Below are 26903 nucleotides of genomic sequence, written 5' to 3'. Positions count from 1 at the left end.
TCGAAAACTCTTCTTACATAATTTAAGTCTAAACCTTATGAATATGAAATACTTAATGGAAACAATTATACCAGTTTCTAAACATATGACTTTTGGCATATTAAAACATTTGTCTTTTCATATGATTCTAACTGTAATATTTCATAAACACTTCACCCACAAACACTTCTTGATAATTGTACTTTTGTACTTGTATTTTTGTATCGGGGCGAAAACATTTAGTATGGTAGTAATAATAGGCCTGCTCCTGCTTCGTGGTTCTTCGATTATCGCGGCCATGCCTGGTCTACATTATCCGCTATACGTTTGCTGTTGTGATTTTCATACGGGAAAGGAAAAACTCTAGAATTCGATGTCTAATGCACGCCGTGAGTAAACTGGGAAAGACGTCGTCACCCGTCGGCCATTTTGTGTCGAAGCTACTTATTGAGCATCACTGTTATTGAAGCGCTCATTTCCAAATGCCTCCTTATATTTTCAACCAATTTCAAGAACAACTTGATCTGCAAAAAACGCCAGAGAAGTAGTGAATTTACTGCATTCTTAAACATAACTAAATGTATTTGTAATTAAATAAGCATTTAGGCTGAACCATATCTACCATGGCATGGTTTGTAATAAACCAAATCATTTGTAAATGTGCAGAAAATTATGGAAGTTGAATATTTTAGTGGTGAAAATCCCTCACTTTCTGTACACTACAGTAGGGACCAACAGAGAAGTCCTCCGATGAAAGAACGCCACAGTTAGTGACGCCGCTTTCTCTGTGTTAAGACATCTAGTCTTATACATGTAATATCTATGACAACAATTCGGACAAACATTTTCTAAAAAGAGATGTGAAAATTAATGCTGTACCCCCGCCACTTTCATAAAGATTAACTTGGTTAGCAGGACAAAAATTGTATCGAAAGTACCACTTAAATATGTTTTCGTCAATTCTTAATCAACTCTTGTTCTTACAACATCTCTGAAGCTACTCAATCATAGACTATCGGACCCATCGTCCCGACTCGCTGTGTTGAAGAAATGGCGGCTTTCAGCAAATATGTTACAGCGAAGAACTCCTCAATAGCAGGTGGCATTTTACTTGTGTTGTACTTGATGAAAAACATAAGTGGAAGGTCAAAGCAGGGCAAGTAAGTGTATCACGGATATTTTACGAAATGTTCTTGACAATTAGTGGTTAGCATTTTGACAAGTACTGATTTATACTAAACCTGAAACTATAATTGTTCATCACATTAGCGGCGTACACTTAACTTTTCTGATTGGCCACCATTCTCCTGAAATTTTAATTTGTTGTCTATTAATGTCTTATCTCTCAGATCATTTTCTGAACCGCTTTATCCTCACTAACCGTGCACACTCACCCATACCGAGGGGCAATTTAGAGTGTCCAATCAGCCTTTTTCGATTGTGGGAGGAAATCCACGCAGGCCCGGGGAGAACATGCAAACTCACAGAGGTTGTTTGAACCCAAGACCCCAGAGCTGTGAGGCCGACGCGCGAACCACTCGCTCCACCGGGCCGCCCTAACCACTCGCTCCACCGGGCCGCCCTAACCACTCGCTCCACCGGGCCGCCCTCTATTAATGTCAATTATTAATTACAATAATATCCATGAATATAAAATAACCACGTTGTAGTAAAAAAAGCCACATCTAAGAAGACTAGTGAAATAGAAATCACGTTGAAGTAGAAATGGATAAACTCTACACTAAAATGCATTCAGTTTTTTTAATGCAAATATATGCTATTGAAATGTGTGCACTTGATATAAAAAAAATCTCTTTGAAGACGTAATTTTTAAAGCATGTGGCCAGACTAATATAAGTTAACCATTCATAACTTCTTTCTGGCCCGGATATGCCAAAGGTCATATGCTGCAAATCATGACTGGTTAATCTTTGCTTGTAATGTTACACACAAGCTAAACTAATTACTTTTTCTTGATGTAGTAAAAGTGTTGGGACCTTTTAATAGTGACATGTATATGCTATATGATATTTATATATATACAGTTGTGGTCAAAAGTTTACATACACTTGTGAAGAACATAATGTCATGGCTCTCTTGAGTTTCCAGTTATTTCTACAACTCAGATTTTTCTCTGATAGAGTGATTGGAACAGATACTTCTTTGTCACAAAAAACATTCATGAAGTTTGGTTCTTTTATGACTTTATTATGGGTGAACAGAAAAAAGTGATCAAATCTGCTGGGTCAAAAATATACATACAGCATCGCTGATATTCGGTAACATGTCCCTCGGCCATTTTCACTTCAATTAGGCGCTTTTGGTAGCCATCCACAAGCTTCTGGCAAGCTTCTGGTTGAATCTTTGACCTCTCCTCTTAACAGAATTGGTGCAGTTCAGTTAAATTTGATGGGTTACTGACATGGACTTGTTTCTTCAGCATTGTCCACATGTTCTCAATTGGGTTTAAGTCAGGACTGTGGGAAGGCCATTCGAAAACCTTAATTCTAGCCTGATTTAGCCATTCCATTACCACTTTTGATGTGTGTTTGGGGTCATTGTCCTGTTGGAACACCCAATTGCGCCCAAGACCCAATCCACCGTGCTTGACGGTAGGCATGGTGTACTTGGGGTTAAAGGCTTCACCTTTTCTCCTCCAAACCTATTGCTGGGCATTGTGGCCAAACAGCTCGATTTTTGTTTCGTCTGACCACAGAACTTTCCTCCAGAAGGTCTTATCTTTGTCCATGTGATCAGCAGCAAACTTCAGTCGCGCCCTAAGGTGCCGCTTTTGGAGCAAGGGCTTCCTTCTTGCACGGCAGCTTCAGTCCATGGAGATGCAAAACACGCTTGACTGTGGACACTTACACCTGTGTTCCAGCAGCTTCTAATTCTTGGCAGATCTGCTTTTTGGTGATTCTCGGTTGAATCTTCACCCTCCTGACCAATTTTCTCTCAGCAGCAAGTGATGGGTTGTGTTTTCTTCCTGATCGTGGCAGTGACAAAACAGTGCCATGCACTTTATACCTACAAACAAATGTTTGCACTGTTGCTCTTGGGACCTGCAGCTGCTTTGAAATGGCTCCAAGTTACTTTCCTGACTTGTTCAAGTCAAGGATTTGCTTTTTCAGATCCATGCTGAGCTCCTTTGACTTTCCCATTGTAGCGTTTGTGGGCGTTTTCATCCAATGAGCCCTATTTAAATGGCCTCAGAGAAGTCACCAGCTGTAGTCACTCATAATCATTCACAAGAAGTTAAGAGGCCATGCTATGAAGCTCATTTCACTGACAACTTTCTATGTCACCAAAATTGCTAATTCGAGCTGCTGTATGTATATTTTTGACCCAGCAGATTTGATCACTTTTTCTGTTAACCCATAATAAAGTCATAAAAGAACCAAACTTCATTAGTGTTTTTGTGACAAAGAAGTATCTGTTCCAATCACTCTATCAGAGAAAAATCAGAGTTGAAGAAATAACTGGAAACGCAAGAGAGCCACGACATTATGTTCTTCACAAGTGTATGTAAACTTTTGACCACAACTATATATATATATATATATATATATATATATATATATGTATGTATATATACACACATACTTTTTTCATGACTTGAGCTTGAGAATTTCGTATTTAGAGGTGTACTTTATATGTAAATTCTGTCATTAGCTCCACGGTCCTCACACAACTACCAACTAAATCTTTTGAAATAGGTCAAAGTGTCCCAACTTTGTAATGATTTATTAATGTCTTAAAACTAATATAATGGGCAATAATCGCTGTGAAAATGTGCCGCTGAAACAGTTCCCTCCGCGGCCGTTATATTGAGAAATGTAATACTCGTGTTTGTCCGCCAGATGGCGGCAAGAGCCCGTTCTACCAGGACCGAGAGCCGTCCACTTTGTAGTACAGTAGTACCTCGACCTACGATCAGCTCGTGGTACGACGAAAATTTAGATCGAATAATTCGCCCGCGATACGATCAAAATTTCGAGATGCGACCAAGCCAGGTGGCCATGACATGTGAGGCTGTTTATCATTGTAGCGCAGTCTTTTTTTTGCCGCGTCTCTTTCGTGTATAACTGATATCTACAGGACGATTTATTCAGACGAGTTTCGACCAGGAAACGCACAACGCGCATGCGCGGGCAAAAAGAGGGCTTTCTGGGTAATGAAGTATACTCGTGCACACAACGCCGATAGGCAATGGCACCCGTTCTCAGAATAAAACTTCATTACCCACAATCAATACGTGGGTAGGCTATTGCATTTCCTTTTTTAGCCCTAGTCTGTCAGCTCCCGTTGGCGGAGCGATCGCTAATTCAAGACTAGTACTTCTCGTTGGCAAGTGGTCGTGTGTTATCCTATTGTGAGGACATCTGTGTGCATCGTTTTCGGAATATTTTGAAGGGACATCTGTGTGCATCGTTTTCGGAATATTTTGAAGGGAATACGTAGTACAACAGCAAACAGCCCATCGATAGCGAACGTGAGGGTGGAGGCGTGGCAAACAACTAACCCGGCCAGAACGAAGGTAAAAAAAAAAAAACAACAACATTAGAATTCAGTTTTGTGTAAAGTTACATTAAATGTATGTTTGAGTGTGTCTGTATATATTAATCCAAGTTAATTAAAATTTGTTTTTTCGGTTGAGAGTGCGTTGTCGTGGAATATTTTTCCCCGGAGAACCCAGCCCGCTCTGTGCGTCTCTCTCACGTCGGCGAAATCCGCCCAATTTTAGTTATATTAAACACATTTTATTACTATTAAACCACTATTTATGTGTTACTTTGTTAATAGATAGCGAATTAGAATAAATAAAACATTTTTTCCAATCCAATATCCTGTTTTTGGTGTTTTTTCAGAGGGTTGGAACGAATTAATTTGTTTTCAATTCATTTCAATGGGAAATGTTCGCTCGAGTTACGAAAAGCTCGACATATGATCTCAGTCCCGGAACGGATAAAGATCGTATGCCAAGGTACATACATTTTAGACTTTTAGGTGTGCTCTGTGTGTGTGAAAATATGTGCCGCGTTGCATTTGTACGCTTTTTACCTTAATAAGGGGAATTGCAATCATTAATAAGGGGAGCATTTAGGCCGCGGTGGCGAGGCATGTAAGAGAGAATCTTGAAACACAAATAGTAGTTGTTGTGAGACAGTCAATTGATTGAAATGGAAGGCTTCATTGTCATTATATAAGATAGAATGAGAGCGATGAAATGAGAGCACAGTAGAGGGTAGCGAGGTCTAAATCAATGCATCCGCGACCATTTTTAATTAAAACAATGGATAAGGAAATGCATTTACTTTTTGGGGGATTTTGTAACTTGGATCTTTTTTTGTATCTCGAGTCACTCCTTTGCATATAAATTTTTTTGTAACCTGAACATTTTGTACCTAGAGGCATTCGTAAGTAGAGGTATGACTGTATAACGTACAGACGCTCCCCGACTTACGAACATACGACTTACGAACAACGGTACACACGAACATGTCTGCAAATTGTGTTTATGTCGAAAAATGTTCGTAATTTCGATTTTGTATTGCGCGCCTTTTTCCGAGTAGTGCTTCTTTCCGCCGCTAATACCGACGCCTGGCGCTGTGAGCGCTCAGCTCACCCAGCATCCACCTTCCTCTGCCCAGTTCGTTGCAGTGCGTAAGTTGCGTAAGTGCGTGACGTATCTCCAGTGCGCAAAGAACCTTTTTCATTTTTATCATGAAATATCTCGTGCAGCCATTATTCAATATGGTTGGTGAAAAGTGAAAGGCTTCTAGTGAGGGAGGTGCAAGGAAGAGGCAAGCCATTTCATTTGAAACGAGTGGCAATAATAAAGAAGCTTGATGCGCGTGAGAGTGGTGAGCGTTGCACGGGCATACAACTTGAATCGTTCGACCGTCAGTACCATTTATAAACAGAAAGATCGAGCAGCAGGACCCAAATATTGAACGTTGCACAAAGTTTGCAAATCAATTGAATGATGCCATACAGTGCTACCGCATCATTTATGATGAAAAAAAGAAGAAAACTGTGCAATTGTCGTTAGATCGCTAGCATTTAGTAAAGTAAACATTTTGTATGTAGTCACATTCCTAAGTTAAGGTACCACACATGTACATATATGTACATCTATCTACATATATTTAGATAGATATACATCTATAATTAACAATAATTTACATATCAAAGCATTTAGTAAACTAAATATTCCGTATGTAGTACCATTCATAAGTCGAGGTACCACACTACCTAAAAAGCATACTGTAAATTTTTTAACAATGATAATGGAATGTGGTACTTTTTAATTATTATTTTTTTAAAGATGCCCATCTTTGCCCAACAAACACTGCCAGCGTCTACATACACTTATACCAGATTCAATATACAGGATTTTTAAGATTGACCAAAATCCACTGCACTTGCAAGTCACAGTGAGCACTTGAAAGCTCGCTGGTAGGAATTGCATTATTGCCTGTGTTGCACGCTCAAATCTTTCTTTTAAGTTATTTTACTTTTTAATATTGTTCTTCCTGACAAGCACTCAGTGTTGAAAACTTGTTTTGTCAAGTTTCTCATTGGATGTAATGTGAAAACAATAGCACGACAGTTGTGACTATCTTCAATCAAAGAACCCCCAGCACAGATGTAGCAAAAACAAGGCAAATAATTGAGTTTCCTTACTTGTTTGTGGACAGTCATTTACTTCTGGGTTTGCAAACGCGACCATGTTCACTTGTGCTAGTAAATGCATATATACACAAAACTATACTTTTATGAGAAAACTAGTCCTTTTCGAACCGACGTGAATTGATGTATTCCGCATTCTATAATTTTTATTATTTTGAAATAGTTTACAGGAAACCTCTGTATTCATCCTGGTTGGGAGGCCTGGCCCAGAAAGTTGTACATTTTTATATATTTTAAATTGAGATCATGACTTAATTATTGTGGTGCAAATTTTCACTCCCATTTTATGTCTTGATGCAATGATGTTACCATGAAGACCATTCTGTGTCAGAATGTGAACAGGTGTATTTTGATGGTAAAATTGAGCACGTTCATAATGCAAGGTACTAGTCATTACTTGGTTTCAAAACTCAAAACTCCAGTGGCAATCTCCACTACAGCAGGTTTGTTAAAACTATACCGAGGATTCAGTTCCCCACCATAGCCATCGCCCCTTGGTCAGAGACAAAAATGAACACCAATTACGAATGGAATGTTAACTGCTACTGGTCAAAGGAACACTTAGTTTTGTTTGAGATTTAACTTTTTTTGCCCTTTCTTGCAGTCTAAAACAAAGCTCAAATTTGATGTTTAACTTGAAGGTAAGTTGATTAATATTATACAGTGAGAGGGCTTTTATAATGATGACCAAAATTTTTTTGTCTTGTGTTCCATACAGAAGGATGGCAAAAAGGAACGGGCAGGCCTTGACACATATTTTTTTCTTCAAATTCTACGGATATTGAAGATGATGGTTCCTCAAATACTTTGCATGGAGGTAAGAGTGAATTCTTGATTGTGCCCCAACAGTGACCGCTGTAAAGCTTTGAATGTTTCGAGCACATTTACCAGGGAATTAAACATTTTGGTCATAACAGCCTTAAAATGATCACTCGTTTTCAGAAAGGTGTGGTTTTAAGACAATGAGTGTGGCTGTACAGTGGTACCTCGAGATACGAGCTTAATTCGTTCCGGGACTGAGCTCGTATGTCGATTTACTCGTAACTCAAAATGAGCGTTTCCCATAGGAATGAACTAAAAACAAATTAATTCGTTCCAACCATCTGAAAAAAACACCAAAAACTAATTCGCCACCTATTAACAAAGTAACAAATAACTAGTGGTTTAATAGTACTGAAATGTGTTTAATAGTACTAAAATTAGACGGATTTCGCGGAGGGGAGAGAGAGGGACAGAGAGAGAGGGACAGAGAGAGAGGGGGTGGGGGGCGACTTTTGCACGGCAACGCGCTCGTAACATAACATAAGCTAATTTAAATGAACTTGGATTACGTTGTAAACACACTCAAAAATAAGTTTAATCTAACCTTACACTAAACCTAATTCTAATTTTGTTTTAAATTTTTATACCTTTCTTCTCACCCTGACTTTCAGTTGCAACCTATCGAGGGTTATTTGCTTTTGTCTTCCCTTCAAAATATTCCCAAAATGATGCACACAAATGTCCTCACAATAGGATAACGCACGACCACTTGCCAACGAGAAAGTAGTATATATGCCATTCGCACTGACTAACGGGAAAAAAAACACTGAAAAAATGCAACGCTCCGCCCAGTGCTCGTAGAGACATTACACGAGGGAGTTGCGACCAGAGACGTTACACGAGGGAGTTGCGACCAGAGAGACATTACACGAGGGAGTTGCGATCAGAAACAGTGCCCATGATTTTCTTATGAGCAGCCTCTCGCGTCCGCTGTATGCTCGTATATCAAAATTTGTCTCGTATCTCAAGATAAATATTTGCCCGAAATTTTACTCGTATCTCATATGTCTGGGAACTCGTATGTCGAGGTATGACTGTAATATCAAAAGCCGTGACCGGATGATTCTCCTAAAGACGTTTCGCCGACGGACGTTTGACAGACGGCCAGGTCGCTGAATGGCTCACCCCGCCCCCGGATTGTGTGTGTACAAGTTTTTCAAACTTGGCCCACGGGCCATATACTGCACATATGATTTTTAATCCGGCCCGCCGCCGGCGTTGTCCAAATTATAGTAAAAATCAATGATTCATTTCCCTTTGCCGCTCATCACTCTCAATTTATTATTCTACTGTCAATGGCAGCCCGGGAATAAGCACTCTTGGGCGGGCATGGCAGCCCAAGTCGCGATGGGGGCAAAAAAACGTCTTTATACGTCCATTCGCCAAACGGTTCAAAATGCTCTCAAATTCGGCCAAATCCAGCCGAAAACGTTTAATGATTAAATACAAATACTAGTATTATAACCGAGCCCAGCGAAGTGAATTCCTCGGTAAACTGTCGCGATGATGTTGCGATGGGGGCAAAAAAACGTCTATATGCGTCCATTCGCCAAACGGCTCAAAATGCTCTCAAATTCGGTCAAATCCAGCCGAAAACAGCGTTTAATGATTAAATGCGCAATGATTTCATAACGAAATATGGAACCTTTTGTCAATCCCCTCAATTATTCTGTTAACACAATTTGGATGCCATTATCACTATAAATCAATGTGTTAGGTTCATCCAATTGTAGGTTTATCCTTAGGTTTTTCCAATTCAGCTTTCAATAAAAAAGGCATCTGTAGTCACATCACATTTAATTCTTGCAAGAAGAGAATACATCCGGCAGCTCGCCCCACCCAAGATTATTCTAAAGAGCGGCATTATGTCCTGCCTATTTAAGGCTTCAAATCAAAACAATTACAAGGTTATCGATTCCATTTGCGTAAGCAAGAAACAAAACTATTCCATAATCAAGCAAACCAAGCGTCAACCTGGCGTCACAAATTAAAACAATATGCGAGTAATCGATCCAATTGCGTAAGCAAGAAACAAAACAATTCCATATCAAGCGTCACAAAGGAAAAACAATATACAAGTTGATTGATAGCCATCCGTTGAGCCAACAACAATTTAAGCGTCCTTCACCGATCTTCCCTGTTGAACTCACATCTGGGGAAGAGGTCGACGCGTATCTTCCAGTAATCAGTCCTCGGAGCAAGAACTCAGTGGATTGTTTTATGTCCTTTCGAACTCGTATCTCTCGACCTTGGCGTAGGCGTTTGTCTTCGTTGAAAGCGATCAACACATATAACTATATTGTTTAATATAGTTACACATTTAGGATGAGCATTACTATTCCTAATAAGCAAATATATTGATTAATATAGTAAGCATGTATATTATAAGGCTTTATATTCATTGCAAACACATTTATAATAATGATTACCCCAACACAATGGTTCTTTGGAATTTCATATCATTCACTGTCTTTGTTTTTCTCAGTGCTCCCAAATTTTGCATAGCAGATTTGTTCCTCCACTTCAAGTTTCACATTTGGAGTATTGCTGCTGCATTTTCATCAAAAAATTTCATTGCACTAAATAATTTTCCTTAATTTTTCATTGCCATCCATTGAAAAAGGCTTATTGGCAATTTCGGAAATTGATTTTAAATTTCTAAATAATTTTCCACCTTGATATCTGATCGATTGATTATATCTCGGTGGTCTGCCAATCAAAAACACAAAAAGACAAACAACCATTCACGCTCACACTCATAATCAGACAGCAGTGGTCTGCAATTTTTTCTATCACCAGTGGAGAGCGCCATCCCCAGTCTCGGGCTTCTTGGCAGCTAACCACCTTTTGCTGTCCTATTAGCACTAATCATTCTCTAAAGAAATAGGTTAACGTGGTTTGGTTGACATCAATTGTTTGATGCTAATGCAATCCATGATATTCTAATAGTCATTAATATGACTCACCGTTAAAGCATATTACATCTCCTGATGGGTAAAAACGTAAATCCCGTGCACTGAACATACATGATGTTTATTCCATCCCAGGGAAATCATGCCTATCCTAAATTAATTATTTTATCTAAACTTGTCAGGTACAATTTACCTAATAATTTGGATAAATGCCATTTCTACATTGTCTTCATGTTTGATATCATTAATGATTTGGATGAATGCCATTTATGCATTGTTATCTTCATGTTTGATATCATTAATATTCTAAATGAGTCTTAATACTTAAGTCTAAATCGCAAATCACTCTCTTTTTGCTAAAATAGCTAAATTCTGCTAGTTGAATTGCGCTAGCTGAATTCCTATTCTGCTCCAAGCTTGTGTTTATTTAAAATAAGAGACATTTTTTGTAGCTCACTCTAACCACAATTAAAATTTAGAGAAATTAACCTTCTACTTAGCAAATTTCTTAATAATTTCCTAATGATACATTTCAATGTTTATTAGAGGACCCATAATTTTTCACTAATATGTTATATTGTCAATTTTCTGTCTCTCACTCTGTTCTTTATCTCTCTATTACTGCTCCTCCTTGCTTCATCGTGTGGTGTTAGGTAACCTGAGATGCCATTTTTCCTTTCTTTCTGGGCTCGGCCCTTTTTTTCCTTCTTTGCGCTTTTCACCCCCCTATCCTGTTCTCTCTCTGGGGCGTCCTGTCCCAATCCAGCATCTCTTAGATACTTATTTTATTATCCTATTTATCCGTCTAAGTAGACCCAAGTAATCTTCATATGAATAGTTGTGTATATATATATATATATATATATATATATATATATATATATATATATAACTATTGATATGAAGATTACTTGCATGCATTTATAGTTTTTATTCTATTTCTTTTTTTTCTTTATATCGAGCTTTCATTCTCTTGGCACAGTATAACTATTTTTCTTCTATATTTTTAACACAACTCTTGAAGTCCCTGGCCGGGGAGGCGCTACCTCCTCCTCTGTCTGCCTGTTGTTGTTCAGCCAGACCTCGTGGATTGTGAATCATCCAGAAAGGCAGGGCCTTTCTTGGAGATAGGCCAACACACAGCCTCAATCCTGCTATATACCTTTACGTATTTCTCCGACACACAGAGAACGCTTCCTCGACTCACAGGGAACGGTATACGCAACTTTTTCTCTGACAAATGGAGCATTTTTCTTCTCGTAAGAAAAATGGGGTCTTATGCTGAGTTGGATTCTACAAATTAATTTTAAAAGTGCTCTACCGTTTTTGGTGCCTCCTCTGTACGAAAGGATAATTTGTAATCTGTTCCCGGGCCAGCAGGCCAGATCGCCCTCTCTCAAGACTGGAGTAGCCGACGTCTAGCCATCAATCCTTCTGTCGATCTGCCGTGGCCAGAAACCAGAGAAGAATTTCGGGTTCTCTGCACCAAAATGTTAAAGCTGTCATCCTTAACAATAATCTTCATACAGAGGAAGCATCAAACATGTAGTTTTTGACTCCCGGCCGATGAATGTTATATGGGGAGAGACGCTCCTGAACGCATCTCAAAATGGCTGCTCCCCGCTTGCTTTCTTTGTTTTTCTGTAGCCCCCACCCTTCGTATCCGGGTGGGGGTGGGCAGAACCCATGTTCATGTAGAGACGTCTCCCGGCCAGATACGCCGTCCGAACGGTCGGTGAAGGTATTCAATAGAAGTAGGCGGAGACAAACTTTAGGCGGTAATACAAAAGGGGAGGTGTGCTATATACAAAGTGATGACAGGCCTTGACCTGTAGGTGTCAGTAAAATTATATTCTAGTGACTACATAATATATATAAATGAATACGTACATGGGAAATACATTCTATATTTCACACCCAGACAAGTGGCGAGGCAGTTGACTTTCATGTGCTTACAAGTTACAGGTCTTTTATCCATTAAAACACTCAATAGTCAAAGAAACATCACCATTTAGCTATACATAGGAAACCTAATGCAAATGACAACAGGATGTGGGTATGAAAGCTTGGAAGATGGACTCAAGCCATGGATCGAACACAAAAGAGCAGCTGTGAGAAGCAGCGTTACAAACTGAGGACTCAAATGATTTCGATACTGGACAGTACAAATCTCTCTAGAAAACCTTGAAAGTCTCTGTTAGGGTTATTCATACCTGTCAACCTCTGCTGATAACTGCCCTTATAAATGATTATTGATTCCCCTTACAAACCCCGGTTTTTGGGGTTTGTAAGGGGAATCAATAATCATTTATAAGGGCAGTTATCGGCAGAGGTTGACAGGTATGTTACATTATTATATATTTGCTTGAAATGAAGAAAGTGCTTCGCTTACTACATCTGAAATGCCTGCTTGCAACGAAGTAAATGCTTTGCTCCTTAATTAGACTTCACAAAAGGGAAGCTGAATCCACCTGGACTGCTGGAATGTGGAGAAGATCCTTCGGCTGCACATGACCTTCATTTGTTTTGACTATTTGACGTCTCACTTCTGTTTCCCACCCCTCCCTTGAGAGTTGACACGTCCATTGTAACTAGGGTCCTTGAAGTTAATAAACAAGGAAAAGAAGCGTTTGATGCCAGAACGAACCGGGGACTAGACCTGAATGGTTCGATTTCTCCTTGCAAGAAAAATCCAGAAGATTGTCTTTTCTCTTTATTTGTGCGTGCATTTGGGAATGCCTATGGGTGAACCTATCAGTCTCGAAATTTCAAAGAGAAAGCGATTACGGATTTCCTTTCACCTTTCACAGTGGATGATATTCATTTCTCTGCTAAACCTTTGTGAATATTTATTTTTGTAAGACCACCAAATGTGAAGAAACAAATCACTTATACTGAAACACATAAGATGAACTGTTATTTATAAGACTTGAAACTTATAAGACATCCTTTGCAAATTAACACAATTAGCACAACAAAGGTAAATAGCACAAACGTAATATTAATCTTCAGAAGAGCATTGTGGACAATAAAACAGTTATAGCACTGTAGTAACTGATTTTCTTTACGTTACGATCAGGGACGTAGGACCCCAAAGCAGGCAAAGGCAGCAAGTCTGGATGTGGAACTTTTATTTAAAGCGTCCAAGAGACAGAGGAACAAAAGGGAGTAACGTAGGCAAGTCGTTAGTCGTGGCAGGAAGGTCGGTACCCAAGGAGTACGTTGTGGAGTCCAGAGCGAACGTTACAACGCGTGAGAGCGAAATCGTGGTTCGTGGTCGTGGGGCTGAGCGTGATCGGGATCCTGAGAGCATAACAAGAGGTCAGAGATCAGTAGAGGCAAGCAAGGAGATAGTGCGATCGGGTACTTAACAGTAAACTGATTAAGACAATCCAGCAGTGTGGTCATGTTCTTGGTGGCTTTAAATACAGACGCTCCCCTACTTACGAACAACGGTACATACGAACATGTCTGCAAATGTGGATGTGCGTCAGTGAAAGAACATGGCGGCGCACACGGATGCAGCGGCTTTTGGCTTTCCAGTTTGGTGTATTCTTTTCTCAATCCTATCGTTTTTTACCAACATCTGCGAGGCAAACTTTTCCTACAGTCGCCACGACTTAATTGCTATCGGAAGGAGATGCGATATATCCGATGTCACAACGAACTACCAATGAACCTACGATATCCCCGAGGACATCTCGAGACCTCCGGGACCTCCGTGGATAGTCAGCCCACTCAAAGCACGACGAAGGAGGCGAAGGCGGCGGAGAGAAAGGAAGCAAAAGCGCGGTTGTCGGGCGGGCCTTGCTGCTAAGCTAAGTCAACAACCACACTGAGCACCGCTCCCGAGTATCTTTTTGACCAACGCCAGATCCATCACCCACAAAATGGACGAGTTGGAACTTCGAATTGCCACCAACAGCTTTGTTAAGAACTGTAACATTATCCTCATCACGGAAACGTGGCTACACCAGCAAATCCCGGACGCGGCGGTTTCGCTAGCTAGCCGAACGCTTTTTCGGAACGATCGTTCAAAGGAACTAACAGGCAAAAGCAGAGGAGGAGGACTTGGCTTGTTCATACATAATGAATGGTGTGGTGACAGTAGGATTATTGACACTCACTGTTCTCCGGACTTAGAGCTATTGGCAGTACGGTGTAGGCCCTTCTACCTACCGAGAGAGCTAGCCGTCGTCATAGTAACAGCGGTTTATATTCCTCCTGATGCTAACGTCAACACGGCATTAAACCTCCTGCTAATGGCTTTAAACAAACAACAGCTTGACCATCCCGATGGAGTCTGTATTGTTGCTGGTGACTTCAACAGAGCATGTTTAAAGACTGTTCTACCTAAGTTTATCCAATACGTAAAATGTCACACGAGGGGAGACAAAACTCTTGACCATGTTTATTCTAACATTAAACATGCTTACAAAGCCACTTCCCTCCCTCACCTAGCTGGATCAGATCACCTCTGTCTAGCCCTCACCCCAGCATACACTCCATTCCGGAGGCAAACAAGACCACAAATAAAGACAATTAAAACTTGGCCCGAGGATGCCCTTTCTCAGCTGCAGGACTGTTTTTTCCGCACCAAGTGGGAACTCTTTGAACACGACAACCTCCAGGACTATACGGACGCTGTGCTCTCCTATATCAAAAACTGCATGGACAATGTCACTAGGAATAAACAAATACGGGTTTTTCCAAATCAAAAACCCTGGATGACCAAGGAGACTCAGGCACTCATCAAATGCCGTAACACCGCTTTCAGATCAGGGGACAAGATGAAATATAGAGCTGCCAGAGCTGATCTGAAAAGAGGCATTAAAAAGGCCAAGGCAGAATATACTAAGAAAATTGAGGAGCACTTCACAGACAATAACCCAAAGAAGATGTGGCATGGAATACGACATATTACCAACTACAATAACAATAATATGTCTGTTAACGCAGATGCCTCACTAGCGGAGGAACTGAACCGTTTCTTTGCCCGCTTTGAGACTGACAAATCAGACCCAGTCTCAACACCCCCGCCACTATCCTGCAGCAATACACTGAAGTTCCAGGAAGAGGAAGTGAGACTGGAAATGCGGTCTGTGAATACCAGGAAGGCTGCTGGACCTGATGGAGTACCTGGGAAGGTGCTCAAAGCCTGTGCTGACCAGCTGGCTGGAGTCTTCACAAAAATCTTCAATTGTTCCCTGCAACAATCCATCATTCCATCCTGCCTGAAATCTGCCACCATTATTCCTGTCCCCAAAAAGCCAACTATCGACAGCATGAATGATTATAGGCCTGTTGCTCTCACACCTGTGATCATGAAGTGCTTTGAAAAGTTGATAGCCCGCCATATCAGGAATACAAGCTCTCCCTCAGTTGACCCTCACCAGTTTGCTTATAGAGCTAACAGGTCCACTGAGGATGCTATCACCATTGCTCTACATACAGCATTGAGACACCTGGAACACCATGGGAATTACGTGAGGATGCTTTTCATTGACTATAGCTCAGCCTTCAACACCATGAAACCGGACATTCTGACTAACAAACTCTCCCACCTCGGACTATCCTCCTCCATCTGCTGTTGGATAAAGAACTTCCTAACCAACCGACCACAAACTGTTAGACTTGGTTCCCACCTTTCTTCCTCCATTACACTGAGCACTGGCTCCCCTCAAGGCTGTGTACTGAGTCCTCTTCTGTACTCCCTGTACACTTATGACTGTACACCAACCCACGAGTCCAACTACATCATCAAATTTGCTGATGACACCACTGTGGTCGGACTCATCTCAGAAGGGGATGAGGCGGCCTATAGAGACGAGGTCAACAAACTGTCTTCGTGGTGCTTGATGAACAACCTCACACTGAACAACACAAAAACTAAAGAAATAATCCTGGACTTCCACAAACAGAGCACAGATCTGGCCCCACTCCTCATAAATGGAGTTCGTGTAGACAGGGTCCAGTCCTTTAAATTCCTGGGGGTCCACGTCACGGACAAGCTCTCCTGGTCCACAAACACCACGGCAGTAGTGAAGAAGGCCCAGAAAAGACTCCATTTCCTGAGGGTACTCAGGAGGAATAACTTGGACACTAAGCTTCTGGTAACCTTCTATAAAGTCACTGTGGAGAGCATCCTGGCATACGGCATCACAGTGTGGTACGCTGGAAGCACGGCAGCAGACAAAAAGGCCATGCAGAGAGTGATCAACACTGCCCAGAGGATCGTCGGCTGCTCTCTGCCCTCACTGGAAGATATTGCCAGCCCTCGTTACATCAGCAGAGCTCGGAACATTGTTGGGGACCCGGACCACCCTGGTCACGACCTGTTCCAGCTGCTTCCCTCTGGCAGGCGCTACCGGTCTCACAAGGCACGGACAAAGAGGCTTAAGGACAGCTTCTTCCCCACAGCCATCAGGACTCTAAACTGCAGCAGCACGACACACAATCCCCTCGGTGTAACAACTTCGGGGTGAGGATAGATGAAGGACGTTGGGCGGCGATCTGCCTCCTGCTGGCTGACTAGGTAAGTAAGGAAGACAGTGGGAGGTAAGTGATCCATTTTATTCTTTGTTGGCATCGGTGAGGCAATCCTTCGCAGTCGCCGGGAGCTGGTTGCGCTCGGGAGGTGATGCGATGTATCCATCACGGCAGAATGCCAGCAAGTCTGAACTCTTGCCTGAGAAAAGTGCACTTCGTGGAGAAGCACCTTCAATTTCGTCATACGCAGCTGGGTATGATGACAATTAGGTTTTTGTCTAGTCAATGATGACGACAAGCCTAAGTCTGATTTTTTTTTTTTTATTTAAATTGCGTTTATGTCGAAAAATGTTCGTAAGTTCGATTTTGTATTGTGCACCTTTTTCCGTGTAGTGCTTCTTTCCTCCGCTAATACCGACGCCTGGCGCTGTGAGCGCTCAGCTCACCCAGCATCCACCTTCCTCTGCCCTGTTCGTTGCAGTGCGTACGTTGCGTAAGTGCGTGACGCATCTTCAGTGCGCAAAGAACCTTTTTCATTTTTATCATGAAATATCTCGTGCAGCCATTATTCAATATGGTTGGTGAAAAGCGAAAGGCTTCTAGTGAGGGAGGTGCAAGGAAGAGGCAAGCCATTTCATTTGAAACGAGTGGCAATAATAACGAAGCTTGATGCGCGTGAGAGTGGTGAGCGTTGTACGGGCATACAACTTGAATCGTTCGACCGTCAGAACCATTTATAAACAGAAAGATCGAGCAGCAGGACCCAAATATTGAACGTTGCACAAAGTTTGCAAATCAATTGAATGATGCCATACAGTGCTACCGCATCATTTATGATGAAAAAAAGAAGAAAACTGTGCAATCGTCGTTGGATCACTTCTTTCGGCCAGTTTCTAATACATAAATCTCTCTATACAGTACTGTACATATTCTCTCCATTTTATTTAGTACAAACCAATGCGTGTTACTTATACAAGCCTTAAACATACAAATGCACTTATATAAACCTTCACTATACTTATATAGGCCTTAAACATAAATTATAATACAAAATATAGCACTGAATCAACTTACAAACAAATTCAACTTATGAACAATCGCTCGCAACCTAACTCGTTCGTAAGTAGGGGAGCGTCTGTACTCCTCACTGGCTGATGAATTACACCTGGAAGCCCTTGAGTGATTAGGGGCTGGGTCTTTGATTGGGTGACAGGCACAACCAGCCACCAGTCTGGTCCGGGGCCTGACACTTCATGAATATTATTGGTTAATGAGGTTTTAAGTATTCACTTCATGTTTTAGTAACTTCAACTGAGATGGCAGCTGTACACCAATTCAGGATGTACCCTACATTTTGCCCATAGTGGCTAGGATAAGCAAAAGCACCCCGTGACCCTCGTGAGGATCAGCAGTACGGTGGATGAATGAATGAATTGCTGCATGGAATAAATTGCTAATATGACTCAAATACACAATTTCATCTTCTATGTTGTTTTGTCCAGATTGTATTTTTTAATGTCATTTGCACAAATGTAAAAACATATTTTTACTGGCTCTATCTCCATTTCACATAAAATATACAGTGGAATGTCTCCACCCATAATCTTGTTTAAATTTGTAGACAAGCTTGAGTAACATTTTAAACAAACAAACAAACATGGCTTTGATAGCACAATTACTGTTAATGCTTAATTAACCCTTGTAACTTTTAGTTTTGTCTTTTTCTTTCATCACAGACTGGGTACCTGATCCTTATTGCTGTAATGTTGGTAGCGAGGACCTACTGTGACGTGTGGATGATTCAGAATGGTACCATGATTGAAAGGTCAGTTTAATACGTGCTTCAAACTCATCTTAGTTCCGGAGCCTCATTCAAACAAATTTGATATAAAGTTATAATTTAGCATATAGTACAGTATATTTATTGAAGCCTTTTGAGTAATTTATTAAATTAGATTAGATTAGATAACTTTATTCATCCCGTATTCGGGAAATTTCACTGTCACAGTAGCAAGAGGGTAAGGGCTATATAACTCATGACTTAAAGTCTTAAAGACTTAAAGTCCTTCTTTCACAGATTTTTGCACACCTATCAAAGTTGCTGTAAACTCAAATTAAAAATGAATATTATATTGGATTGGATGAAAGTAAAGACTGACAAATTTGAATGAGGGCCACCCAATGTTGCAGTGGTTCTTCTGCCTGACTTCACTGGGGGCAGTCAGGGATTAATTCCCACTCGGTGGAAGTGTGATTGTGAGCGTGAGTGCGTGTCTGTTTCATTGATTGGCTGGCAACCAATTCGGGGTGTCCACAACCTGTGGTTGGCTCGGATAGTCTCCAGCACCCTGCACAACCCTTGTGAGGATTAGTGGTATGGAAGATGAATTAATGAAAAAAAATGGAACGTAAAAAAAAAAATAATAATATTTTTAACACCCGTCTGAGCATTAGTTCATGCTGCAAGGCTTAGCTAGGGGAGTGTTAGCCTAGCTAGTGCTATCCTTACTAAAGCCTTGTTGCATCAAGACTGGTTTGAATAAGAGGTGAAATACTTTCAGAGACAACCGAAAACTCCAGCTGTGGTGGTTTAATTGTCCTGAGAATGATATTACCTGGATGAATGAGGCACCCTCAACCTTAAATTTTGATTCTTCACGAGGAGATTGCACTCCCAGATTAGATTATTTGAATCAATTCGATTCAAATTTATACTATTCAATGGAATCTGTCCTATTCAAATCTAATTTAATCTAATCTAACACCCACCCTGGTATTGTCAGAACATGCCAGTTCCACATTGGAAGGGCCAAGTGTTGCTGGTTCAGCATTTCTAAAATGCATAAAATCCAGTGATTAAGTTGTCCAACTCTTCCTTTTGTCTCTGTATTTTGCAGTGCGATAATTGGGCGCTCAACGAAAGATTTCAAGACCTTTTTGTTCAGCTTCATCCGATTCATGCCACTTGTAAGTGTACTTGTTCACTAGATTTTTGTTTTACCAATTTACATAAATGCTGTGCATATTCAACCCTGCCGCCTCGTGGTGTAGAGGTTCACTTGCCTTAATTTGTTGTGGGCAGGCGTGAGATCGATTCCCACTGGTGGCGGTGTGATTGTGAGTGCTGATGGTCCCTTCTCTCTCTGTCTGGCCTACAACTGACTGTTGATCAGTGTAGGGTGTAGTCTGCCTTTCGCTTGAAGTAATAATCGGACATAGGCCTTGTCGTCATTATCAACAACAACAACAACAAAAAAGCCTACTTGTCATCACACCCAGAAACTGCGTATGACGAAATTGGGGGTGCTTCTCCATAAGCTGCGTTTACTCGGCAAAAGACCTAAATAAGTGATAGTTACAGACTTGTAATTTGGCATTCTGCTGTTATGGATACAGGACACTTACCTCTCACTGTCTTTCACTTACCTTCAGTCAGCTAGTAGGAGGCAGATCACCACCCAAACATCTTTTCATATTACCTCAGAAGGGAATGTGTGTTGTGTTACCGCAAATTTAGAGTTCTGATGGATGTGGGGAAAAACTGTCCTTAAGCCTATTTGTCCGTACTTTGTGGGACCTATAGCGTCTGCCAGAGGGCAGCAGCTGGAACAGATTGTGACCAGGGTGGTAAGGGTCCCCTATGATGTTCCTGGCTCTGCTGAGGTAACGAGGGCTGGCAATGTCTTCCAGTGAGGGCAGAGAGCAGCCGACAATCCTCTGGGCAGTGTTAATCACTTTCTGCATGGCCTTTTTGTCTGCCGCCGTGCTTCCAGCGTACCACACTGTGATGCAGTACGCCAGGATGCTCTCTACAGTGGTTCTATAGAAGGTTATCAGAAGCTTGGTGCCCAAGTTGTTCTTCCTAAGTACCCTGAGGAAATGGAGTCGTTTCGGAGCCTTCTTCACTACTGCCGTGATGTTTGTAGACCATGAGAGCTTATCCGTGACGTGGACCCCCAGGAATTTAAAGGACTGGACCATGTCTACACATACTCCATTTATGAGGAGTGGGGCCAGAGCTGTGCCGTGTTTGCGAAAGTCCAGGATTATTTCTTTAGTTTTCGTGGTGTTCAGTGTGAGATTGTTCACCGCGCACCACGAAGACAGTTTGTTGACCTCATCTCTGTAGGCCGACTCATCCCCTCCTGAGATGAGTCCGACCACAGTGGTGTCGTCAGCGAATTTGATGATGGCGTTAGACTGGTGGGTGGGTGTACAGTCGTATGTGTACAGGGAGTACAGAAGAGGACTCAGTACACAGCCTTGAGGGGAGCCAGTGCTCAGTGTAATGGAGGAAGAGAGGTGGGGACCAAGTCTAACAGTTTGTGGTCGGTTGGTCAAGAAGTTCTTAATCCAGCAGCAGATTGAAGAGGATAGTCCAAGGTGGGAGATTTTGTCAGCCAAAATGTCCGGTATTATAGTGTTGAAGGCTGAGCTATAGTCAATGAAAAGCATCCTCACGTAGTTCACATGGTGCTCCAGGTGGCTCAGTGCTGTGTGTAGAGCTACGGCAATGGCGTCCTCAGTGGACCTATTTGCTCTATGGTGTGGGTCAACTGACTGAGGGATTGTATCCCTGATGTGGCGGGCGACCAACTTTTCAAAGCACTTCATGATCACAGCTGTAAGTGCAACAGGCCTATAATCATTCATGCTGTCAATGGTTTGCTTTTTAGGGACAGGGATAATGGTGGCAGATTTCAGGCAGGATGGGATGATGGGTTGTTGGAGGGAACAATTGAAAATCTTTGTGAAAACCCCAGTCAGCTGGTCAGCACAGGCTTTGAGCACCTTCCCAGGTACTCTGTCAGGGGCAGAAGCCTTCCTGGTGTTCACAGTCCGCAGTACCTGTCTCACTTAATGTTCCTGAAGCTTCTGTGTACTGCTGCAGGGTGAAGGTGGATGTGTTGAGACTGAGTCTGATTTGTCAGTCCCAAAACAGGCAGAGAAACGGTTCAGTTCCTCTGCTAGTGAGGCATCCGCGTTAACAGACACATTATTGTCATTGTAATTGGTAATGTGTCGTATTCCCTCCCACATCTTCTTTGGGTTATTTTCTGTGAAGTGCTCCTCAATTTTCCTTGTATATGCTGCCTTGGCCTTTTTAATGCCTCTCTTCAGGTCTGCTCTGGCAGCGCTGCATTGTAACTTGTCCCCTGACCTGAAGTCGGTGTTATGGCATTTGATGAGTGCCTGTGTCTCACTGGTCATCCAGGGTTTTTGGTAAGGAAAAAAACGGATACGTTTATTAACAGTGACAGTGTCCGTGCAGTTTTTGATGTAGGAAAGTACAGTGTCTGTGTAGTCCTGGAGGTTGTGGTGTTCAAAAAGTTCCAAAATGGTGCAGGGAAAAACAGTCCTGCAGCTGAGAAAGGGCGTCCTCAGGCCACGTTTTTATTAACTTTATTTGTGGCCTTGTTAGCCTCCGGAGTGGGGTGTATGAGGGGGTGAGGGACAGGCAGAGATGGTCGGATCCAGCAAGGTGAGGGAGGGGTGTGGCTCTATAATATATATATATATATATATATATATATATATATATATATATATATATATAATATATATATATATATATATATAATATAATATAATATATATTCAGTTCTGGCCCCACTCCCTTGACCCCCAGACCAGAAGCAACTCTCCCCCTCTCTCTTCTCCTCCTCTTCCTCCCCCTCTTCCACCGGTCTCTGCATTACTGTCGATCAGGTGATAAAGCAGCTTAAGAAGATCGTGGCAAGGAAGGCTACCGGTCCAGACGGCCTCAGCTCCAGACTACTGAGAGACTGTGCGGATCAGCTTGCCAAAGTGATTCTGCATATTTTCAACCTCAGCCTCAATCTGCAGAAGGTCCCCACCTTGTGGTAAACTTCCTGTGTGGTCCCAGTTCCAAAGACTGAGAGCCCCAGAGAGCCAAACCACATCAGGCCAATAACATTAACCTCTCACCTGATCAAGACTTTTGAGAGAATCATCCTCAATCACCTCAGCCCCCTGATGAATGCAGAGCTGGACCCTCTGCAGTTTGCCTATCGTCCAGGCATTGGTGTGGAAGATGCTACTACCTATCTGATGCACAGGTCTCTTTCACACCTGGAGAACACGGGAAGCATGGTGAGAATGATGTTTTTTGACCTCTCCAGTGCATTCAACACCATTCACCCGGTTCTACTGAGAGGGAAACTGAAAGAGGCTCGAGTAAGGAACCACCTAGCCGCATGGATAATCAACTTCCTCACTTACAGACCACAATATGTGAGACTTCAGGACTGTACGTCTGATGTGGTAGCTTGCAGCACGGGGGCCCCACAAGGCACGGTCCTCTCCCCACTCCTCTTCTCCCTCTACACATCAGACTTCAAACATAATACAGACACCTGCCACCTCCAGAAGTTCTCTGATGACACTGCTATTGTTGGACAAGTGATGGACGGGAACGACCTAGAGTACAGGGGAGTCATCTCAGCCTTTGTTGACTGGGGTAGGAAAAACCACCTCTACATCAACACAGTAAGACAAAGGAAATGGTCATCAATTTTCAGAAGAATCCTCAACAGACCACTCAGGTGAACATCCAGGGTACAGACATTGAAATTGTGGAGATTTTTAAGTACGTGGGTGTTCACCTCAACAACAAACTAGACTGCTCCACAAACATAGATACCCTGTATAAAAGGGCCAGAGCCGCCTCTACCTACTGAGGAGACTACGGTCCTTTGGAGTGTGCAGGACACTGCTGAGGACCTTTTACGACGCTACTGTCATCAATCGTTACTATTGTCACGGTATACCAGCAAAAATTATCCTCAATCGTATGTATTTTTTTAGCGGTGCGTACGGCAATATCGATAAAGGATGACGTGCATGCGTAGATATACATAGAGTAAATATCGTGGAAGCAAGCATGGAGGAGCCACCTAGTAAGAAACGAAGAACTCAAGGATCGGGTCGACACCAGAAAGAATGGGAGTTACTTCAAGGTGAATATGCTGGCTGGATCGTTAAGAGGCACTCAATTCTCATTCTGTGTCCCTTGCAATAAAAACGTGAAAGTTGCTGCGAGTAGATTTTACGATCTGAAGAGCCACTTTAAAACTGCCGGACACGTGGAGAATGCGAAAAAAACCAATTCTCGGTGTTTGTACGGTTTTTGGGGGGTTTGTAAGGGGAATCATAATCATTTATAAGGGCAGTTATCGGCAGAGGTTGACAGGTATGCATTAGCATCCGGTGGGATGTAAACACCCATTACAATAACAATCAGTAACTCTGTAGGTAGATAGAAGGGCCTGCACCGAACTGCCAGGAGCTCTAAATCAGGCCAATAGTGAATGTTAATGATGCTACTGTTGCAGCACCAGTCGTTGTGTATGTACACGCAAAGCCCCCCCACCCCTTGCTTTTCCCAGATTCGGTCGATCGATCCTGCCGGTGTAGCGTGCGGCTAATCATAAGAACTATTATCTATTATTTCAACAATGTTAAGTATTCACTTTTGTTTCCATTACGCCGTTTTATCTCAAATAGTGTGATGTTTTTTCTTCTTTTGAGGACCATTAGAAAATTGTAGCTTTATTAAATTAAATCTTTGCATTGCATTCTGATTTGTTTGTGAGCAAATTGCAAGTAACAATGACACCTGCACCCACTCATACTTACGAACAATTTAGTGTTCAATCAGCCTGCCATGCATTTTTGGGGGATATGGAAGGAAACGAGTCTACCCGGAGAAACACCACGCAGACACGAGAAAAACATCCAAACTCAAGCCACGAAGGCCGCGCTTACGATTGAACCCTTGACCTCAGAACTGTGAGGGGGGCGTGCTAGCCAAACTTGCTAAATGAATTTAATCTATTCTTTTACAGATAGCCTTGGTGAACAACTTTCTTAAGATGGGTCTGAATGAGCTGAAGTTGAGATTTCGAGAGAGGCTCACAAACAATCTGTATGACCAGTACTTACAGTAAGTAATACAACATTACCAATGTTGTTTATGCCATGATTCTTCATTTGTGTAAGCATTACCCCCTTACTTCTCATTGAACTAAATTTCCCTTGTTGGAATTTCACAAATGTAACTGTAATTACCCTATTCACTCGCCACCCGCGCGTATAAGCCGCACCCTTAAAATTCCCCTAAAATATTTGAATTTCACAATATCTCGCGTCCAAGCCGCCCCCTGATTCACAATTTTCACCTCCATATTCATGGTTTTAATAGGGAGTACAAATGTTACTTTGAAGGGAAAATCATAAGAAAAATCATCACGAGTGGTATTTCTGAGATACTGTATGAATAAAAAGCACATTATTAGGGTCAATATCATAAGGAAGTTAATATGCCTGTCTTTGTAAATGCAAAATATCTAATTATTCAAAAAGAAATGTCTATATTGATGAGAACCTGATGCTATTTAATGACAGAAAAGACAATTTTCTTACCAGAAGTTCAAGATGTTGTGGCAGCCATATTGCTTCTAATGTAAAAATATCTGTACCCTTCGAACACGAAATAAAACGTCTGAATAAGGAAGAACAAAATCAATCTCGTTCAATTCGCTTTCATATTGATCATCGATGCTCTCACCAATTGGTTGTTTAATAAGTGGATACAATTCTTGTGATTTGGAATTTGTAGGTGCAATTGCAGTAATTCTAAGTCAGTTTAGCAAAGAGCGCAAGCAGGGAATAAGACAACGCCAAAATACAGTGGTACCTCCAGATACGAGCTTAATGCGTTCCGGGACTGAGCTCGTATGTCGATTTTCTCGTAACTCTAATGAACGTTTCCCATAGAAATGAACTAAAAACATTAATTTGTATACTAAAATTAGACGGATTTCGCGGAAGGGAGAGAGAGAGTGACAGAGAGGGGGGAGAGGGGTGACTTTTTGCACCCAACGCGCTCGTAACATAACATAAACAAATTGAAATAAACTTGGATTACGATGCAGACGCACTCAAAAATAAGTTTAATCTAACCTTACACTAAACTTAATTCTAATTTTGTTTTAAATTTTGATGCTTTTCTTCTCCCAGGTTGGCTCTATTTGCCCCGTCTCCACCCTGACTTTCAGATGTAACCTATCGGGGGTTCTTTGCTTTTGTATTCCCTTCAAAATATTCCAAAAACGATGCACACAAATGTCCTCACAATAGGATAATGCACGACCACTTGCAAACGAGAAGTAGTATATACGCCATTCGCACTGCCTAACGGGAAAAAAACACTGAAAAAATGCAACGCTCCGCCCAGTGCTCGTAGAGACATTACACGAGGGATCTGCGACCAGAGAGACATTTCATGCGGGAGTTGCGACCAGAAAGACAGTGGCCCCGATGTTCTTATGAGCAGCCTCTCGCGTCCACTGTCTGCTCGTATATCAAAATGTGCTCAAAATTTTACTCGTATCTCAAATTGCTCGTATGTCGGGGCACTCGTATGTCGAGGTACCAATGTAGTAGCAAAACAGCCATTGAGATCACCACATAGAAAGTCCAATTCTTTACACTTGCCGAAGGTCTTATTTCACCAGTCTGCCATGGTGGACAGTTCCACTCCAGAATGCCTCTTCATTTCTGGTTCAGGGTCTGCAGGCCTTCAACGGCTCTGGTTAGGGACCATCAGGCGACGTGTCGTTGGGAATAAAGGTGCAACATTGATCTCCAATCATTGCACACGCCCCCTGCTCTGCCAGAAGCATATCAACCGCTTTGCGGCCCTGGAAAGCCATGAGACTGGTGGCTGCCGGCTGTTCTTTCATTGCTACAAATCTCTGCTCAGTATAATTTCCAAGTTTATAGACATTGTAATGGATGTTGTTTATCCTATCCATATCTTATTTGAAGTAACCCAAAGAAAAAATAGACTCCCAACCTGGTGCTATTTGTTTAACCAACGCATACTCATCTGGTACACCTCTGGGGATGCAAATTGCATCAATGTAAGTCGGAACGCCATCCCTCGATCTCCCAACAAGAGAGGCCAGCTGCCTCACCGAAATT

The 26903-nt window shown here is 41.9% G+C and overlaps 1 protein-coding gene across 5 annotated transcripts in view; it reads left to right on the top strand.

Annotated features, from left to right (window-relative positions):
* Nucleotides 1-783: 783 nt before the first annotated feature.
* The window catches only part of abcd3a (ATP-binding cassette, sub-family D (ALD), member 3a), a 142735-nt gene continuing 116615 nt past the window's right edge, over nucleotides 784-26903 (top strand). The window contains exons 1-6 of one of the 5 annotated variants that reach the window (XR_013305710.1): nucleotides 784-1139; nucleotides 7277-7313; nucleotides 7391-7489; nucleotides 18632-18720; nucleotides 19793-19862; nucleotides 24764-24861. Coding sequence is in view for 4 of the 5 variants with exons in the window: in XM_077623774.1 (XP_077479900.1) it covers nucleotides 1030-1139; nucleotides 7277-7313; nucleotides 7391-7489; nucleotides 18632-18720; nucleotides 19793-19862; nucleotides 24764-24861 (503 nt within the window). In the remaining variant the exon portion in view is untranslated. Of the gene's footprint in view, nucleotides 1140-7276; nucleotides 7314-7390; nucleotides 7490-9924; nucleotides 11060-11352; nucleotides 11622-18631; nucleotides 18721-19792; nucleotides 19863-24763; nucleotides 24862-26903 lie in introns of those variants that run through there. The other 4 variants (XM_077623774.1, XM_077623777.1, XM_077623775.1 and 1 more) reach the window with 4 other exon arrangements.

The sequence above is a fragment of the Stigmatopora argus genome, chromosome 17 (assembly GCF_051989625.1).
Source record: "Stigmatopora argus isolate UIUO_Sarg chromosome 17, RoL_Sarg_1.0, whole genome shotgun sequence".
In the NCBI taxonomy this organism is placed as follows: Eukaryota; Metazoa; Chordata; class Actinopteri; order Syngnathiformes; family Syngnathidae; genus Stigmatopora; species Stigmatopora argus.
Note: the sequence above shows the minus strand (reverse complement) of the source record. Positions and strands in the feature narration are given on the sequence as shown.